The sequence below is a fragment of the Anomaloglossus baeobatrachus genome, chromosome 3 (genome assembly GCF_048569485.1).
Source record: "Anomaloglossus baeobatrachus isolate aAnoBae1 chromosome 3, aAnoBae1.hap1, whole genome shotgun sequence".
NCBI classification, from domain to species: Eukaryota; Metazoa; Chordata; class Amphibia; order Anura; family Aromobatidae; genus Anomaloglossus; species Anomaloglossus baeobatrachus.
In genome coordinates, this window is record NC_134355.1 from 129,108,334 (window position 1) to 129,129,270 (window position 20,937).

The following is a 20,937-nucleotide window of genomic DNA, read 5'->3' on the forward strand; positions in this document are numbered from 1 at the left end:
TGAGCAGTGTGGTGCCGGTACACTGCTTCCCAGCCAAGGAGGCTGGCGTCCGTGGTCAGGACCAGCCAGTTCACTGGGAGAAAAGATCTCCCCTTCGATAAGGATGAGGACCGAAGCCACGAGCGGAGTGCGTACCTGACTGAAGGCGTCAGGTGAAGAAGTCTGTCCGGGGAGAAGGGACTCTTGTCCCAGGCCGCTAGAAGGGCTAGCTGCAGTGGGCGGAGGTGCAGTTGAGCAAAGGGTACTGCTTCCATAGTTGCCACCATCCTGCCAAGCGCTTTCATGCTGAATCGAATTGAGCGAGACGGAGGACGTAGAAGGCAGCGTACCGCTCGTTGAAGAGCGATCGCCTTGTCCTGAGGGGGAAGGATCAAGCCCCGACGGGTGTCCAGGGACATGCCCAGGAAGGTGACGGATCGTGATGGGACCGGGAAGGATTTGTCCAAATTCACTAGTCACCCTAAGCAGGATAGGGTGTCCACAGTGATCTGTACGCTGGTTGAGCAGTCGAGGAAGGAGGGGGCCTTGATGAGAAGGTCGTCCAAGTAAGGGAGAACGACTACTCCCCTGGCGTGAAGGACGCTCATGGCGGCCGCCATGACTTTGGTGAAGACCCTTGGTGCGGTGGCAAGGCCGAAGGGTAGAGCTACGAATTGAAAGTGGGAGTCCTGAATTGCGAAGCGGAGGAACTTTTGGTGATCTGGGGCGATGGGTATGTGCAGGTATGCGTCCTTGATGTCTATGGAGGCGAGGAATTCCCCTTCGACCATGGATGCAATAATGGACCTTAGGGACTCCATTCTGAATCTCCGTACGTGCACATGTTTGTTTAGGTGTTTGAGGTCCAGGATGGGTCGAACTGACCCATCCATTTTGGGGACCACAAAGAGGTTGGAATAAAACCCCCCGAACTTCTCGTCGTCTGGGACAGGCATTATCACTCCTGCTGTTTGGAGTGAGTGGATTGCTGAGAAAAAAGGGAATTTTGTTTACTTACCGTAAATTCCTTTTCTTCTAGCTCCTATTGGGAGACCCAGACAATTGGGTGTATAGCTTCTGCCTCTGGAGGCCACACAATGTATTACACTTTTAAAAAAGTGTAACCCCTCCCCTCTGCCTATACACCCTCCCGTGGATCACGGGCTCCTCAGTTTGGTGCAAAAACAGGAAGGAGAAAACGTATAAATTGGTCTAGGGTAAATTCAATCCGAAGGATGTTCAGAGAACTGAAGACCATGAACCCAAAGAACAAATCAACATCAACAACATGTGTACACAAAAGAACAACCAGCCCGAAGGGCACAGGGGCGGGTGCTGGGTCTCCCAATAGGAGCTAGAAGAAAAGGAATTTACGGGAAGTAAACAAAATTCCCTTTTTCTTTGTCGCTCCATTGGGAGACCCAGACAATTGGGACGTCCAAGAGCAGTCCCAGGGTGGGTAAAGCAATACCTCAATAAAAAAAGAGCCGAAAACGGCCCCCTCTTACAGGTGGGCAACCGCCGCCTGGAGGACTCGCCTACCTAGACTGGCGTCTGCCGAAGCATAGGTATGCACTTGATAGTGCTTCGTGAAAGTGTGCAGACTAGACCACGTAGCTGCCTGACACCTGCTGAGCCATCGCCCGGTGCCGCAATGCCCAGGACGCACCTACGGCTCTGGTAGAATGGGCTTTCAACCCTGAAGGGAGCAGAAGCTCAGAAGTACGGTAGGCCTCGAGAATCGGTTCCTTGATCCACCGAGCCAAGGTTGACTTGGAGGCCTGAGATCCCTTACGCTGGCCAGCGACAAGGACAAAGAGCGCGTCTGAACGGCGCAGGGGCGCCGTGCGAGACACGTAGACCCGGAGTGCTCTCACTAGATCCAAAGAGTGCAAATCCTTTTCACACTGGTGAATTGGATTAGGGCAAAAGGAAGGCAAGGAGATATCCTGATTTAGATGAAAAGGGGATACCACCTTAGGGAGAAATTCCGGGACAGAACGCAGAACCACCTTATCCTGGTGGAAAACCAGGAAGGGAGCTGTGCATGACAGCGCTGCAAGCTCAGACACTCTGCGAAGTGATGTGACTGCCACCAGGAAGGCCACCTTCTGAGAAAGACGGGAGAGAGAGACATCCCGCAGCGGCTCAAAAGGCGGCTTTTGAAGAGCTGTCAGGACCCTTTTAAGATCCCAAGGTTCCAACGGACGTTTGTAAGGTGGAACCATGTGGCAAACCCCCTGCAGGAACGTGTGGACCTGCGGAAGCCTGGCTAGACGCGTTTGAAAAAACACGGAGAGCGCCGACACTTGGCCCTTGAGAGAGCCGAGGGACAAACTCTTGTCCATTCCAGATTGTAGGAATGAAAGAAATGTGGGTAATGCAAACGGCCATGGAGGAAAACCGTTATCAGAGCACCAGGATAAGAAGATTTGCCAAGTCCTGTGATAGATCTTGGCGGACGTTGGTTTCCTGGCTTGTCTCATGGTGGCAATGACATCCTGAGATAACCCTGAAGACGCTAGGAGCCAGGACTCAATGGCCACGCACTCAGGTTGAGGGCCACAGAATTCAGATGGAAAAACGGGCCGTGTGACAGCAAGTCTGGGCGGTCTGGAAGTGCCCACGGTTGACCCACCGTGAGGTGCCAAAGATCCGGATACCACGACCGCCTCGGCCAGTCTGGAGCGACGAGAATGGCGCGACGGCATTCGGACCGGATCTTGCGTAGTACCCTGGGCAGCATCACCAGAGGGGTAAACACGTATGGCAGTCGAAACTGCGACCAATCCTGGACCAAAGCGTCCGCTGCCAGAGCTCCGTGATCCTGAGACCGTGCCATGAAGGCCGGGACCTTGTTGTTGTGTCGTGACGCCATGAGATCGACGTCCGGCGTTCCCCAGCGGCGACAGATCTCTCGAAACACGTCTGGGTGAAGAGACCATTCCCCCGCGTCCATGCCCTGACGACTGAGAAAATCTGCTTCCCAGTTTTCTACGCCCGGGATGTGAACTGCGGAGATGGTGGAGTCTGTGTCTTCCACCCACTGCAGAATCCGCCGGACTTCCTGGAAGGCTTGACGACTGCGAGTGCCGCCTTGGTGGTTGATGTAGGCGACGGCAGTGGCGTTGTCCGACTGGATTCGGATCTGCCTGCCCTCCAGCCACCGATGGAAAGCCAATAGGGCTAGATATACTGCCCTTATCTACAGGATATTGATCTGAAGGGACGATTCTATTGGAGTCCAGGTTCCTTGAGCCCTGTGGTGGATAAAAACCGCTCCCCAACCTGACAGGCTCGCGTCCGTGGTGACCACGGCCCAGGTTGGGGGTAGGAAGGATTTTCCCCGGGCCAGAGATGTGGGTAGGAGCCACCACTGAAGTGATGTTTTGGTTGCGAGGGAAAGAGAGATGTTCTTGTCGAGGGAAGCAGCACTCTTGTCCCATTTGCGAAGAATGTCCCATTGGAGTGGCCGTAGATGGAATTGCGCGAACGGCACTGCCTCCATAGCTGCTGCATAGTGTGACTGACTCCGAAGAAGTGACTGCACCCCCGCCTGCAGAGAAAGCTGTTTGTCCCGCGGTAGCATGACTAACGCTGGCTGGGTATGAAATTCCATCCCGAGGTAAGTCAGTGATTGGGTCGGCGTCAACTTGGATTTCGGGAAATTGATGATCCACCCGAACTGCTGGAGAGTCGCCAGAGTGACGGTAAGACTTTGTTGACACGCCACCAGAGAAAAGGCCCTGACTAGGAGATCGTCCAAGTAAGGGATCACCGAGTGGCCCTGAGAGTGCAGGACCGCCACGACGGATGCCATGACTTTGGTGAAAACCCGTGGGGCCGTCGCCAGGCCGAAAGGCAATGCCACGAACTGGAGGTGTTCGCCCCCGATGGCGAAACGCAGGAAACGTTGATGTTCGGGTGCGATCGGCACATGGAGATAAGCATCTTTGATGTCGATCGATGCTAGGAAGTCTCCTTGTGACATCGAGGCGATGACAGAGCGGACAGATTCCATCCGAAACCGTCTGGTTCTCACATGTCTGTTGAGCAGCTTGAGGTCCAGAACGGGACGGAATGACCCGTCCTTTTTTGGCACCACGAACAAGTTGGAGTAAAATCCGCGACCACGTTCCTGAAGGGGAACGGGAATCACAACTCCCTCTATCTTTAGAGCGTCCACTGCCTGAAAAAGTGCGTCGGCCTGTGCGGGGGGTGGGGAGGTTCGGAAGAAACGAGCTGCAGGACGAGAGTTGAACTCTATCCTGTAACCATGAGACAGAATGTCTCTCACCCATCGGTCTTGAATGTGTGGCCACCAGGCGTCGCCAAAGCAGGAGAGCCTGCCACCGACCGAGGATGTGGTTAGATGAGGCCGAGAGTCATGTGGAGGCCGTCTTGGAGGCAGTCTTGGAGGCAGTGCCTCCCGCGGCCTTTTGGGGGCGTGACTTGGACCGCCACGCATAGGAGTTCCTTTGGTCTTTCTCCGGCCGGTTGGACGACGAAGATTGGGTCTTGGCGGAGGGACGAAAGGACCGAAACCTCGATTGGATTTTTCACTGCTGAGGTCTCGGAGGTTTGGACTGGGGTAAGGAGGAGTCCTTTCCCGAGGATTCCTTAATAATCTCATCCAACCGTTTGCCAAACAAACGGTCGCCAGAAAAAGGCAAACCAGTTAAGAACCTTTTGGAAGCAGAGTCTGCTTTCCATTCGCGCAGCCACTTGGCCCTGCGGACTGCCACGGAGTTAGCGGATGCCACAGCCGTACGGCTAGCGGAGTCCAGGACGGCGTTCATGGCGTAGGACGAAAATGCTGATGCCCAAGAGGTCAAGGAAGAAACCTGCGGAGCAGAATTCCGCGTGACGGCATTAATCTCAGTCAGACATGCCGAGATTGCTTGGAGAGCCCACACGGCCGCAAAGGCCGGGGCGAAAGACGCGCCCGTGGCCTCATAAATAGACTTCACCAAGAGCTCTGTCTGTCAGTGGCATCCTTCAGGGATGCGCCATCGGCAACAGACACAACGGACCTAGCAGCCAATCTAGAGACTGGAGGATCCACCTTGGGAGAGTGTGCCCAGCCCTTAACGACTTCAGATGGAAAGGGGTAACGCGTGTCAGTGTGCAGTTTAACAAAGCGCTTGTCCGGGACCGCTCTGGGCTTCTGGACAGCGTCCCTGAAGTTAGAGTGATCAAAAAACGTATTGCGCGTACGTTTGGGAAATCGAAGTTGGTGTTTCTCCTGCTGAGAAGCCGATTCCTCTGCAGGAGGTGGGGGTGAGAGATCCAGCACCTGGTTGATGGACGAGATAAGATCATTTACCAAGGCGTCCCCCTCAGGGGCATCAAGGTTAAGGGTGAAGTCAGGGTCAGAGCCCTGAGTTCCCACGTCCGCCTCGTCTTCCTGAGAGTCATCAAGCTGGGATCCAGAGCAGCGTGAGGAGGCCGGGGAAGAGTCCCAGCGAGGCCGCTTAGCCAGCCTGGGGCTGCGATCCGGGCAGGAGTCCTCCGCCTGGGACCTAGAGGCTATCCTGGGAGCGCGCTGCGGCGCGGACCGAGAGGGGCCTGGAGGAGACAAACTAACAGGGGCCGGGGCCTGTGAAGGGCCCGGTCTGGACTGCAAAGCCTCAAGGAGCTTAGATGACCATTTGTCCATAGACTGTGCAATGGATTGAGAAAGTGACTGGGAGAGTGTCGCAGCGAAAGAGGCCAACGACGGTGACCCTGTCCCTGCAGACTGCTCAGGGGGAGCCGGGGAATCTACATGAGCCGAGGGGCCCACAAGTGCCCGAGGCTCCAGCTGAGCAAGCGTGGCAGGAGTCGAGCATTGATCACAGTGGGGGTAGGTGGATCCCGCAGGCAACATAGCTCCACAAGAGGTAAGGGCCGCGAAAAAAGTCTGTGCCTTAGTAGCTTTGCTCCTTGTGGACGACATGCTGTTGTCTCTTAGGAGAGTGACCACTGAGGGTATATGGGAAAAGGGTATACAGCCTTTCCGAACAGATATATATATCTATATATATCCCGGCACCCTAGGGGGACCAACACCGGGTGACCGGTGTGGCTTACCAACCGCTAACGAGCGGAGTGTGTCCTCCAGATTCCCTGTCGTGGATCCCCCAGAGCTGCAGAGCTTTGCCGCTGAGTAGCATCCACCGGCAGAATGCTAAAAATGGCTGCCGGAGCTCTCAGGGGGGGTGTGGAGCCGAGGGCGGCGCCCGCAAAGAGCGGGAATCTGGAGTCCCCAAGTGGTCAATGAGGGTGGGGGGAGACATGCAAAGATGCTCCAGCCCTCAGAGCCGACATCACGTCGGTAATCCCGCCCTAACCCCTGACAGGCAGGCCCGGGGGCGGGATTTTGCTCGACTAGGCCGCGGCGAAGCCGGGGACTAAATTTAAGGCCGTGCCCGACAAGCAGGCACGGTCGGCGCGGAAGTCCGCCGAAAAAAAACTGCGGACGGAACTACCGCGGCTTCCGGGGAGAAGGAGCGACCTCCCTCCCTGTACAGTCCACACATGGGGACACAGAGTACCTTCAAGTTGCAGGGCCCGGTCCCTGGGGGTGAAGAAGCTCCGAACCGGCAGGTTCCACCAGGGGCTGCGGATGGAGCACGGTCCCAGCACGTGGATGACCGCTTAGGATCCCACTTCTCCCAGAGCCGCATAAGGGATGGTGAAGGAGACGGCATGTGGCTCCAGCCTCTGTACCCGCAATGGGTACCTCAACCTTAACAACACCGCCGACATAGTGGGGTGAGAAGGGAACATGCCGGGGACCCCATCGGTGTCCTCTTTTCTTCCATCCGTCATAACTATGTATGAGAATGGATGAGTGGATGTGTGCCTCCTTCCACACAAAGCATAAAACTGAGGAGCCCGTGATCCACGGGAGGGTGTATAGGCAGAGGGGAGGGGTTACACTTTTTTAAAAGTGTAATACATTGTGTGGCCTCCAGAGGCAGAAGCTATACACCCAATTGTCTGGGTCTCCCAATGGAGCGACAAAGAAAAAGCTTTGCGTAGTTTTCGAGTCTTTGGGGGGTTTGAGAGAAAGAACTGACTCGGGGGTCGGGTCCGAAATTCTATGTGGTAACCGGAAGACACAAGGTCTCGCACCCATTTGTCGTCTGAGGCGGCAGCCCAGATGTGATGAAAGAGCCGCAGTCGACCTCCTACAATGAGTGTGTCTTCCGGGGGGCCGAAGGACTCATGAGGGGGGAAAACGTCGTGGACGAGTCTCCCTAGTCCTGGACTGTTTCGGTCTAGGCTGCCATGACGAAGTGGGTTTCGGGGAGAGCTGAGAAGGTCGGTCCCTGCGTAGTCCACGGCTGGTGGCGGGGACAACACAAGATGTCGACCAACCAAATGAGTTCCGAAAAGAGCGGAACGAGGACTGTGGACGTCTGGTGAAGGACGTCCTGGATTTCAGCTGGGGGAGGGAGGTACTCTTTCCTCCCGTGGCGTCAGAAATGAGCTTGTCCAGACGTTTGCCAAACAATCGGTCTGGAAAAAAGGGAAGGCCCGTGAGAGACTTCTTGGAGTCCGCTCGCCATTGTCGGAGCCAGAGAGCTCTACGGATGGCTATGGTATTTGAGGCGGCAAAAGCTGCGCAGGTAGCAGCGTCCATGGAGGCCTGCATGAGGTACTCCGCTGCAGCGGCAATTTGAGCTGTTACCTCTGTGAAGTTGTGAGTGAACTGGGATTCCTCAAGCGAAGTGTTAAGGGATTCTGCCCAGGCCGAGATGGCCTTTGCGACCCACACAGAGGCAAAGGAGGGCGAGAGGGAAGAACTCGCAGCCTCAAAAGCAGAGCAGGCGAGGTGCTCCACCTGTCTGTCTGTCGGGTCCTTGATGGAGGAACCATCGGGTAAAGACAGGAGCGTCTTTGTGGTAAGGCGGGAGACCGGGGGGGGGGGGGTCGACCGAGGGCGGATCGGCCCAGCCCTTAGGGGCAGATGAGGCAAAAGGGTACCGGGTCTCCATGAGTTTTCGGTTACTGAAGCGCCTGTCAGGCTTCTCCCTTTGCTTTGTGAGGATATCCTGAAACTCTGGGTGATCAGTGAAAACCTTTTGGGGTTTCCTTGCCCTCTTAAAGGAGACCGCATGGTCAGTGGTAGTGGATGGGGAATCCTCCACATGCAGAGTTTGGTTGATTGCTGCTATAAGAGAGTCTTATTGCAGTTTGATCATCTGGGGAGGCTGAAATCAAGGAATCCTCTTGGTATAAACAGCATTCTCCCTCCTTCAGCTCTTCAGAAGCCATGGAGCGTGTGGGAGAGCATGCCCTGTGTGCTCCCGAGGGAGAGCCCGCTGGAGACAGCCGGCCGTGTGCTCTTTTTCTGATCCCTGCAACCGGTGAAGCATGTGCCCGGAATACCTCAGAAGGATCCTCCATAGGGGTATCCTCAGGCTGCGTTTCGTCCAGAGACCCAGAAGGGTGTGGAGGACAACATTGCATAGCCAGCACCAGGTTCTGTGACAGTTTTTCCATGGATTGGGACAGAAACGAAGGGAATTTTGTTTACTTACCGTAAATTCCTTTTCTTCTAGCTCCAATTGGGAGACCCAGACAATTGGGTGTATAGCTATGCCTCCGGAGGCCACACAAAGTATTACACTAAAAGTGTAAAGCCCCTCCCCTTCTGCCTATACACCCCCCGTGCTCACGGGCTCCTCAGTTTTGGTGCAAAAGCAAGAAGGAGGAAAAAATTATAAATTGGTTTAAAGTAAATTCAATCCGAAGGAATATCGGAGAACTGAAACCATTCAACATGAACAACATGTGTACACAAAAAACAGGGGCGGGTGCTGGGTCTCCCAATTGGAGCTAGAAGAAAAGGAATTTACGGTAAGTAAACAAAATTCCCTTCTTTGTCGCTCCATTGGGAGACCCAGACAATTGGGACGTCCAAAAGCAGTCCCTGGGTGGGTAAATAATACCTCATAATAGAGCCGCAACCGTCTCCGTCCTACAGGTGGGCAACCGCCGCCTGAAGGACTCGCCTACCTAGGCTGGCATCTGCCGAAGCATAGGTATGCACCTGATAGTGTTTCGTGAAAGTGTGCAGGCTCGACCAGGTAGCCGCCTGACACACCTGCTGAGCCGGAGCCTGGTGCCGCAAAGCCCAGGACGCTCCCACGGCCCTGGTAGAATGGGCCTTCAGCCCTGAGGGAACCGGAAGCCCGGAGGAACGATAAGCCTCGAGAATTGGTTCCTTGATCCACCGAGCCAGGGTTGATTTGGAAGCTTGTGTCCCTTTACGCTGGCCAGCGACAAGGACAAAGAGTGCATCCGAGCGGCGCAGAGGCGCCGTACGAGAAATGTAGAATCTGAGTGCTCTCACCAGATCTAACAAGTGCAAATCCTTTTCACATTGGTGAACTGGATGAGGACAAAAAGAGGGTAAGGAGATATCCTGATTGAGATGAAAGGGGGATACCACCTTAGGGAGAAAGTCCGGAACCGGACGCAGAACCACCTTGTCCTGGTGAAACACCAGGAAGGGGGCTTTGCATGACAGCGCTGCTAGCTCAGACACTCTCCGAAGTGAAGTGACTGCTACTAGGAAAACCACCTTCTGCGAAAGGCGTGAGAGAGAGATATCCCTCATTGGCTCGAACGGTGGTTTCTGAAGAACCATCAGCACCCTGTTCAGATCCCAGGGTTCTAACGGACGCTTGTAAGGAGGGACGATGTGACAAACCCCCTGCAGGAACGTGCGTACCTGTGGAAGTCTGGCTAGGCGCTTCTGAAAAAACACAGAGAGCGCAGAGACTTGTCCCTTAAGGGAGCCGAGCGACAAACCCTTTTCCAATCCGGATTGAAGGAAGGACAGAAAAGTGGGCAAGGCAAATGGCCAGGGAGAAAAACCCTGATCAGAGCACCAAGATAAGAATATCCTCCACGTCCTGTGGTAGATCTTGGCTGACGTTGGTTTCCTAGCCTGTCTCATAGTGGCAATGACCTCTTGAGATAATCCTGAAGACGCTAGGATCCAGGACTCAATGGCCACACAGTCAGGTTGAGGGCCGCAGAATTCAGATGGAAAAACGGCCCTTGAGACAGCAAGTCTGTTCGGTCTGGTAGTGCCCACGGTTGGCCGACCGTGAGATGCCACAGATCCGGGTACCACGACCTCCTCGGCCAGTCTGGAGCGACGAGGATGGCGCGGCGGCAGTCGGCCCTGATCTTGCGTAACACTCTGGGCAACAGTGCCAGAGGAGGGAACACATAAGGGAGTTGAAACTGCGACCAATCCTGAACTAAGGCGTCTGCCGCCAGAGCTCTGTGATCTTGAGACCGTGCCATGAATGTCGGGACCTTGTTGTTGTGCCGGGACGCCATTAGGTCGACGTCCGGCATTCCCCAGCGGCAACAGATCTCCTGAAACACGTCCGGGTGAAGGGACCATTCCCCTGCGTCCATGCCCTGGCGACTGAGAAAGTCTGCTTCCCAGTTTTCTACGCCCGGGATGTGAACTGCGGATATGGTGGAGGCTGTGGCTTCCACCCACAGCAGAATCCGCCGAACTTCCTGGAAGGCTTGCCGACTGCGTGTCCCGCCTTGGTGGTTGATGTATGCCACCGCTGTGGAGTTGTCCGACTGAATTCGGATCTGCTTGCCTTGCAGCCACGGCTGGAACGCCTTTAGGGCAAGATACACTGCCCTTATCTCCAGAACATTGATCTGAAGGGAGGACTCTGTCTGAGTCCAAGTTCCCTGAGCCCTGTGGCGGAGAGAGACCGCTCCCCACCCTGACAGGCTCGCGTCCGTCGTGACCACCGCCCAGGATGGGGGCAGGAAGGATTTCCCCTTCGACAGAGAAGTGGGGATGAGCCACCACTGAAGGGAAGCTTTGGCTGCCCGAGAAAGGGAGACGTTCCTGTCGAGGGACGTCGACTTCCTGTCCCATTTGCGGAGAATGTCTCATTGAAGTGGGCGCAGATGAAACTGCGCAAAAGGAACTGCCTCCATTGCTGCCACCATCTTCCCTAGGAAGTGCATGAGGCGCCTCAGGGGGTGTGACTGACCATGAAGGAGAGACTGCACCCCTGTCTGTAGTGAACGCTGTTTGTTCAGCGGAAGCTTCACTATCGCTGAGAGAGTATGAAACTCCATGCCAAGATATGTCAGTGATTGGGCTGGTGTCAGATTTGACTTTGGAAAATTGATGATCCACCCGAAACTCTGGAGAGTTTCCAGAGCAATGTTCAGGCTGTGTTGGCATGCCCCTTGAGAGGGTGCCTTGACAAGGAGATCGTCTAAGTAAGGGATCACCGAGTGTCCCTGAGAGTGTAGGACTGCAACCACTGTTGCCATGACCTTGGTGAAGACCCGTGGGGCTGTCGCCAGGCCAAAAGGCAGTGCCACGAACTGAAGGTGTTCGCCCCCTATGGCGAAGCGCAGGAAGCGCTGATGCTCTGGTGCAATCGGTACGTGGAGATAAGCATCTTTGATGTCTATTGATGCCAGGAAATCTCCTTGGGACATTGAGGCGATGACGGAGCGGAGCGATTCCATCCGGAACCGCCTGGTTTTCACATGCTTGTTGAGCAGTTTTAGGTCCAGAACGGGACGGAAGGATCCGTCCTTTTTTGGCACCACGAACAAGTTGGAGTAAAAACCGTGACCCCGTTGCTGAAGAGGAACAGGGATCACCACTCCTTCCGCCTTCAGGGTGCCCACCGCCTGCATAAGAGCCTCGGCTCTGTCGGGGGGCGGAGATGTTCTGAAGAAACGTATCGGAGGACGAGAGCTGAACTCTATCCTGTAACCGTGAGATAGAATGTCTCTCACCCATCGGTCTTTTACTTGTGGCAGCCAGGTGTCGCAAAAGCGGGAGAGCCTGCCACCGACCGAGGATGCGGTTTGAGGAGGCCGAAAGTCATGAGGAGGCCGCTTTGAGAGCGGTTCCTGCGGCGGTCTTTTTAGGACGTGACTTAGACCGCCATGCATCGGAGTTCCTCTGACCTTTCTGAGGCCTTTTGGACGAGACCTGCCCGCGGTCCGAAAGGACCGAAACCTCGATTGTACCTTCCGTGGTTGAGGTCTGTTTGGTTTGGACTGGGGTAAGGATGAATCCTTTCCCTTGGATTGTTTAATGATTTCATCCAATCGCTCACCAAACAAGCGGTCGCCAGACAATGGCAAACCGGTTAAGAACTTTTTGGAAGCAGAGTCTGCCTTCCATTCACGTAGCCACATGGCCCTGCGGAGTACCACCGAATTGGCGGATGCCACCGCCGTACGGCTCGCCGAGTCCAGGATAGCATTAATGGCGTAGGACGCAAACGCCGACGCCTGATTGGTTAAGGACACCACTTGCGGGGCAGATGTGTTACTGCATTAATCTGCGCCCGACAAGCTGAGATAGCTTGGAGTGCCCATACGGCAGCGAATGCTGGAGCAAAAGACGCGCCTATAGCTTCATAGATGGATTTCAACCATAGTTCCATCTGTCTGTCAGTGGCATCTTTGAGTGAAGCCCCATCTTCCACTGCAACTATGGATCTAGCCGCCAGTCTGGAGATTGGAGGATCCACCTTAGGACACTGAGTCCAGCCCTTGACAACATCAGGGGGGAAGGGATAACGTGTGTCCTTAAGGCGCTTGGAAAAACGCTTGTCTGGACAGTCTCGGTTTTTCTGGATTGCCTCTCTGAAGTCAGAGTGATCCAGAAACATATTTAATGTACGCTTTGGAAACCTGAAACGGAATTTCTCCTGAGAAGCAGACTCCTCAATTGGGGGAGCTGGGGGAGAAATATCCAACACCTGATTGATGGTCGCTATAAGGTCATTCACTACTGCGTCACCTTCAGGTGTATCAAGGTTGAGAGCGGCTTCAGGGTCAGAATCCTGATCTGATACCTCCGCTTCATCCTCCAGAGAGTCCCCCTGCTGGGACCCTGAACAGTGTGATGAAGTGGAGGGAATTTCCCAGCGACCCCGCTTGGGCGGCCTGGGACTGCGGTCCGTGTCAGAGACCTCACCCTGTGACCTATGGGTTACCCCCGGGGCACTTTGCTGTTCCAAATGAGGGGGACCAGGGGTCAAGGATTGGACAGTGCCCGGGGCCTGAATCACCGGTCTGGACTGCAATGCTTCCACTATTTTAGCAGACCATTTATCCATACTCTCAGACAGTTTGTCAGCAAAGGCTGCAAACTCCGTCCCTGTCACCTGGACAGTGTTAGCAGGTGGTTCCACCTGGGCCACCTGTAGCAGAGGCTCCGGCTGAGTAAGTGCCACAGGGGCCGAGCATTGCACACAATGAGGGTCAGTGGAACCTGCCGGTAGTACAGCTGTACAAGAGGTACAGGTTGCAAAGTACGCCTGTGCTTTGGCACCCTTGCTTTTTGCGGATGACATGTCTCCTCTGAGAACAACCAGGAGGGTATATAGCCAAAAATCAACAGAGCGACCGTACAGTGCAAATGTATAGCCTATAAGCCTATATATATATATATATATATATATATATATATATATATATATATATATATATATATATATATATATATACACACTTCGGTACTCAGTGGGGCCAGCACCAGAGGTGCTGCTTACCGACCGCTGAGAGCGGTTGTGTGATCACCAGATTCCCTGCCTGGGTCTCCCTGTGTTGTCTCTCCTCTCCAGCGTCTGAATCGCTGACAGTAATGGCTGCCGGCGTTCTGTGGGGAGGAGGGGACCGTGGGCGTGCCCAAGAAAAGTGCGGGAATCTAGTGCCCCAGTGTACTGAGTGAGGAGGGAGGAGGATACAAATGTATGCTCCAGCCCTCGGCGCTGACGATCTGTGCAGCGTCCCGCCCTTCCCCTGACTGGCAGGCCTGTGGGCGGGAATAAACGACACTAGGCCGCAGAAGCCGGGGACTAAAGTTATAAGCGCGGCCGGCAATAAGCGTGGCCGCGCGGTAGTCCCCCGGCGCACTAACACCTCCAGCAGTGCTGGAAAGTGTCTGGCACAAGCGCTCCATGTCCGGCGCACTAACACACCCAGCAGTGCTGGAAAGTGTCTGGCACAAGCGCTCCATGCCCGGCGCACTAACACACCCAGCAGTGCTGGAAAGTGTATGGCACAAGCGCTCCATGCGCGATAGTCCCCGGCGCACTAACACACCCAGCAGTGCTGCAATGTGTGTGGCACCAGCGCGCCATGCGCTGTCCCCACGGGGACACAGAGTACCTCACAGTAGCAGGGCCTTGTCCCTGACGATACCCGGCTCCTATCCAGCAGATTCCCAGGGGCTGCGGAGGGAGCACGGTCCCAGTGCCTGGAGACCGATCCGGTTCCCACTTCACCCAGAGCCCATTAAGGGATGGGGAAGGAAAACAGCATGTGGCTCCTGCCTGTGTACCCGCAATGGGTACCTCAACCTTAACAACACCGCCGACAAAGTGGGGTGAGAAGGGAGCATGCTGGGGGCCCTGTTATGGGCCCTCTTTTCTTCTATCCGACCTAGTCAGCAGCTGCTGCTGACTAAGCTGTGGAGCTATGCGTGGATGTCTGCCTCCTTCGCACAAAGCATAAAAACTGAGGAGCCCGTGAGCACGGGGGGTGTATAGGCAGAAGGGGAGGGGCTTTACACTTTTAGTGTAATACTTTGTGTGGCCTCCGGAGGCATAGCTATACACCCAATTGTCTGGGTCTCCCAATGGAGCGACAAAGAATGTGCTCATTCTGGTGGGCTGGGAGCCCTAGGCTCTGGGCTGACGGTTGCGGCGGTGGTGGCAGGGGGGTCTTGGGGGGCTATGGGGGCACAGGACTCACAGAGAGAAGAGGTGTGTTTACGTGGTAGCTCAGCGTGGCAGGCAGTTCAGGCTGTATAATAGACTATGTGGGCCTTAGCGCTCTTAGTGCCCTTAGAATTCTGCATGTTCCTAATAGGAGTATGCCAGCAGGGGGAGCAATGGTCAGCAGAGCTACAAGTGAAGCAAGCACCTCACCAGAATCAGCCGATGGCCCTGTCCTCAGGAAGGATTAAGCTCTATGGAGATCTTCGCACGCTTTCCTGGAAGGGCGGGGCTTATCGGGGCCGCGGGGGGCGGGGCTTAGCGCTAAAAGAGCGCAAAGATGTAGTCAGTGTGCCCCCCCCCCCCCTGCTGTGGGTAGTAAGAAACAGCAGGAAGGGAGCTTCTGATAGTTTTCCTCCCTCTCCCTCCAGTCAGCACACAGCTTGTCACTGGTGGTTATCAGCCGGCTTTTCTGCTAGAGCAAATAAACAGCGTGAGTCCCTGAGCCCTGGGCCCTCCCCCTGCCACGGGGAAATTATCTGCAGGACTTTCTGTAAACAGGAGTGACTTCCCCCCTCCTCCAGCCAGCAAGCTAGAGAAAAGTTAACACTGTGTGTGCAGGATCCTTGGGGCTCTCCTCCTTGCACTCAGCAAGGGACTTTCTCATAATAAATACTGTAAATGTCCTGGGAGCCTTCCCTGCAGCGTCTTTTCTCCCTTTGTCTGGGAAACCAGTCAGGGGGGATCTCACCTTAAAACACTGCTTCAGTCCAGGCAGTGAAAATAGCAGAGTCAGCTTGCTGTGTCCGGTCACACCGGTGCCATATTCAACTCAGAGCCTGCAAAGAGGGGCTGAGGAATTGGGCTATAGGCGCACAGGCCTCTACCCCGGGCTTTGGAAAATTGGTGTCTGTGGAACCCGTCGTCAAGCCCAGGATCCAGCGTCGCAGGAGGGGTTACGTGGAGGCGACACTCCACGTTCCCGCCCGTTGATGGTAGTGGGAGATCGGTCCCAAAAGGAAACCGTCGCCCTCAAAAAATAACAAACCTTGAAAGGAAGTGCCTCCTACAGACACCAAGCTAAAACTGAGGTTGCGTGGCCCGGCCAGGGGGTGTATACTGCAGAGGAGGAGCTATGCTTTTGCATCTACTTAGTGTCCTCCTATGGATAAACAGCATAACACCCATGGTCCTGTGTCCCCCAATGAGGCGTCTGAGAAAGTGGTGGAATTACAGGATGGACAGGCATGTTAGTGATATGCAAAGTGTGAGATAATAGAAACCAAATTTTCCAAACCTCTCGATTTATTCACATTTATTCCAAGTTTAAGCGCCAAAAGCAGAAATCATTCTATTTACATGCCTTGGCTGCCATCAATGGTGCCATTATTGGAACCTGTAGCTTGTGCAGACAAGTTGAAGGCACGTAGGTACAGAAATCATCAATATCCACTGCTGGCAGCTTCTTGTTCAACAATTGCTGACAAAGAATGCCCCAAATGTGCTCAATAGGGGACAAGACTGGAGATGCTGCAGGCCATGGTAACACTTATACACACAGGCTGCTCCTGGAAACATTATCAACATTCATCCTAGGAATGTCATGCATAAAACGGATCCTGGGAGGTTTTTGAAGAAACGGCTGTACCACTGGTTACACTAACAAATGAATGTAACACAGTCTATTAGTGTATCAGGAATGAAGAAAAGTTTGGCAACTGTATATCCACATCACAATCTCCAAAGAAGGCCGGTGTTATGTTCCTTTGGGAAAGTCTCATCAACCCAAGGCTACATGTTCGTGCTACTGTGAGCAGCTTACATGGCTTTAAAGGTGCTACCATGGCCTGCAGTGTCTCCGGACTCATCTCCTATCAAACACACCATTGGTCCGCCAATACAAAGGGCCCTGCCAGCAGTTTATTTTAACTATTTAGGTGACCAGGGGCATTCATTGGTGCGGAACAGTCTAAGAGTGTATGGGAGGGACAGAGGGCTCAGACTATTTTCTGCATTGAGGTTTCAGCTTTTAATGGGTAATATGCCATATCTATCAGAGAAAAAAAACCTTGAAATGGTACATTACCACTTACAATACACCTGTGGCATTTCCTACTAAGACCACTGTTTATGAGATCTCATGTACAAGCTATGAAAACTATCCACTGTAAAGAATGACGACATCAATTTATCCTACGGATGTTAAGGCCACTTTACACACAGCGACATCGCTATCGATGTCGCTGGTGAAAGCACCCGCCCGTCGGTTGTGCGTCACGGGCAAATCGCTGCCCGTGGCGCACAACATTGTTAGTCCCCGTCACACGTACGTACCTGCCTAGCGACGTCGCTGTGGCCGGCGAACCACCTCCTTTCAAAGGGGGAGGTTCGTTTGGCGTGACAGCGGCGTCACTAAGCGGCCGCCCAATAGAAGTGGAGGGGCGGAGATGAGCGGCCGTAACATCCCGCCCACCTCCTTTCTTCCTCATTGCCGGCGGCCATAGGTACGGTGTAGTTCCTCGTTCCTGGGGTGTCACACATAGCGATGTGTGCTGCCGCAGGAATGATGAACAACCTGTGCCCTGCAACAGCAACAATATTTGAGATTAGAACGACGTGTCAACAATCATCGATATGGTGAGTAATTTTGATAGTCAGCGGTCGTTCGTGTTTCACATGCAACGACGTCGCTAACGAGGCCGAATGTGCGTCACAAATTCCGTGACCCCAACGACATCTCGTTAGCGATGTCGTTGCGTGTAAAGCCCGCTTAATGTGTATTTCACCCTTTCTAATGCAAATGGTTAAATGTGTGGCTCATCAGAACATTTCACAACATTAACCCCAGGGATATACAGCCGTACATCACTGCAGCAGTTTAACCACGGTAACTTCTAATTTTCCATAATTCCATAATTTTTGCAGTAAAATGTATTCTACAGCAAACGTGACAGAATCTTCTATGACCTCTGGTGGCGATGTTACATAGTTATTTAGGTTGAAAAAAGACCTAGGTCCATTTAGTTCAACCTTCCTCCACCAGTTCTACATTTGGTCACTAAGTCATTTATAACCAACAATGTTTTGTGTTCTGAGGAAATCATCCAGCCCTTTGATGTAAGCACCGCAGAACTGAACGCAGCATTTCTACAGCTGAAGTAGGTCTATCAAAGCTCTGTGTTGTAACACGCTGTAACCAGGCCCTGCACGGACTGACAGCCAGCTGCCACCAGGCCCTGCACGGACTGACAGCCGGCTGCCACCAGGCCCTGCACGGACTGACAGCCGGCTGCCACCAGGCCCTGCACGGACTGACAGCCGGCTGCCACCAGGCCCTGCACGGACTGACAGCCGGCTGCCACCAGGCCCTGCACGGACTGACAGCCGGCTGCCACCAGGCCCTGCACGGACTGACAGCCGGCTGCCACCAGGCCCTGCACGGACTGACAGCCGGCTGCCACCAGGCCCTGCACGGACTGACAGCCGGCTGCCACCAGGCCCTGCACGGACTGACAGCCGGCTGCCACCAGGCCCTGCACGGACTGACAGCCGGCTGCCACCAGGCCCTGCACGGACTGACAGCCGGCTGCCACCAGGCCCTGCACGGACTGACAGCCGGCTGCCACCAGGCCCTGCACGGACTGACAGCCGGCTGCCACCAGGCCCTGCACGGACTGACAGCCGGCTGCCACCAGGCCCTGCACGGACTGACAGCCGGCTGCCACCAGGCCCTGCACGGACTGACAGCCGGCTGCCACCAGGCCCTGCACGGACTGACAGCCGGCTGTACAGTGAAACAAACTGAAGGCGAGCCACCTTGCTTGTATGACTGAAAGCCAGCAGCTCCCGAGAAGAATAATGTCCATGATCTCCCAGGTGCTGAACTTTCAGAAGAGCGGCCGATCACCTTCATAACACTATTCACCTGCAGGTTAAAGGGAACCTGTCATCAGAAATTTCGCCCAAAACCTAAAAGCTTCCCCCTCTGCAGCTCCTGGGCTGCATTCTAGGAAGGTCCCTGTTATTATTGTGCCCCATGTGAGACCAAAATAAAGCCTTTATAAAGTGCTACCTTTTTGTATGCAGCTTCTGTAAATGTGTCACGGGGGCGGGCTCTCTGCCGTCCGTTATTCTGCCTCCTGGTCCTGTATGCCGCCCCCATCGCTCCTTTCCATATGTGATGCACCGCCCACTGCTCCAGCCATCCCCGCGCATGCCCAGTGCCAGTCTCACAGGACTGAGCAGTGTGACCGCTGGTGACGTGTGCGCAGGCAAGTGATTATGGGCGGGACTGTGACTGTTATCAGCAAGTACCCGGCCATAATCTCGTGAGCGCGCAAACCTCTCCAGCGGTCACACTGAGCTCAGTGTAGATGCTAGACTGTATGGGCTGCTTCCAGGGATGACGTCCCTTTGTCACGTGATAGGGGCGTGTTCAAAATACTATCACGTGACAAAGGGACGTCATACCTGGAAGCAGCCCATACAGTCTAGCATCTACACTGAGCACAGTGTGACGCTGGAGAGGTTTGCGCGCTCACGAGATTATGGCCGGGTACTTGCTGATAACAGTCACAGTCCCGTCCATAATCACTTGCCTGCGCACACGTCACCAGCGGTCACACTGCTCAGTCCTGTGAGACTGGCACTGGGCATGCGCGGGGATGGCTGGAGCAGTGGGCGGTGCATCACATATGGAAAGGAGCGATGGGGGCGGCATACAGGACCAGGGGGCAGAATAACGGACGCCAGAGAGCCCGCCCCCGTGTCAGATTTACAGAAGCTGCATACAAAAAGGTAGAACTTTATAAAGGCTTTATTTTGGTCTCACATGGGGCACAATAATAACAGGGACCTTCCTAGAATGCAGCCCAGGAGCTGCAGAGGGGGAAGCTTTTAGCTTTTGAGCGAAATTTCTGCTGACAGGTTCCCTTTAATCCTTTATCTGCAAGTTAATAGTGTTTTTGGTCATGACAAGTTCCCTTCAGAAGGAAAGATTTCTGGACTCTAATAAACTTGCTTTCAGTCTACATACTTGTTTTCCAGCAACCTTATGAACGGGAGAAAACACTGGCTCAGTTCAGACATTTTATCATCATCTGCTTGATGTTCTTCTCCATAGTTGAGGAACTCCTCCAGGAAAGTGCTGCAATATGAATCAAAATGACAAATTGAACATTTCTACTATATTTAAAGCGTTTTAATAACTTGCAAACTTTATCCACAGACAAAATATGTGAGCAGGGCCTTAGTATATGGCTTGGAGGGGGAATTAAGAAACTGGGGAGGAGCGGGGTTTTACAAACAAGCATGTAATATCTCATTACTTAAAATGCCTGTGGTGGCTGGAATATCAGGGTATGATCTTAATATCATATCAAAGTCTAAAATGCTAGCTTTCCAAAAAAGAAAATTTTGTTTACTTACCGTAAATTCTTTTTCTTATAGTTCCGTATTGGGAGACCCAGACATTGGGTCTTCTGCCTCCGGAGGACACACAAAGTACTACACTAAAAAGTGTAGCTCCTCCCTCTGAGCATATACACCCCCTGAATAACCAGATCTAGCCAGTTTAGTGCAAAAGAGAATAGCCACCGACAAGTAAAGACAGAGCAAGAACCGGAACAACCGGAGACTCTGTCCACGACAACAGCCGGTGATAACACGCGGAACAAGAAACTGCCAACAGGCAACAGGGAGGGTGCTGGGTCTCCCAATACGGAACTATAAGAAAAAGAATTTACGGTAAGTAAACAAAATTCTCTTTTTCTTTATCGTTCCTATGGGAGACCCAGACATTGGGACATCTCAAAGCAGTCCATGGGTGAGAATAAACAGAAAAACTGAGAAGTGGGCAGAGCCTAACTTCACAAATGGGCGACAGCCGGCTGAAGGATGCGTCTCCCAAGCTCGCATCTGCCGAAGCATGAGCATGCACTTGGTAGTGCTTTGAAAAGGTATGCAGGCTAGTCCAAGTGGCAGCCTGACAGACTCGCTGAGCCGTAGCCTGGTGCCTGAAAGCCCAAGAGGCACCAACAGCTCTGGTCGACTGTGCCTTGATCCCCGGTCGGGGGAGGCACCTGAGTACACTGGTAGGCATCCGAAATGTCCGACCTAATCCAACGAGCTAAGGTCGGCTTAGAAGCCGAGAGGCCCTTACGCCGACCTGTGGTTAGCACAAAAAGAGAGGTGCACCGCCTAAGAAAAGCGGTGCGAGAAA

The 20,937-nt window shown here is 53.9% G+C and overlaps 1 protein-coding gene across 2 annotated transcripts in view; it reads right to left on the bottom strand.

Moving 5' to 3' along the window:
* HEATR1 (HEAT repeat containing 1) overlaps positions 1 to 20,937 on the bottom strand; it is a 252,046-nt gene that overhangs the window by 155,707 nt on the left and 75,402 nt on the right. For both annotated transcript variants that reach the window (XM_075339439.1, XM_075339438.1), the window contains exon 10: positions 19,753 to 19,863. In XM_075339439.1, the coding sequence (XP_075195554.1) occupies positions 19,753 to 19,863 (111 nt within the window). The remainder of the gene's footprint in view (positions 1 to 19,752; positions 19,864 to 20,937) is intronic.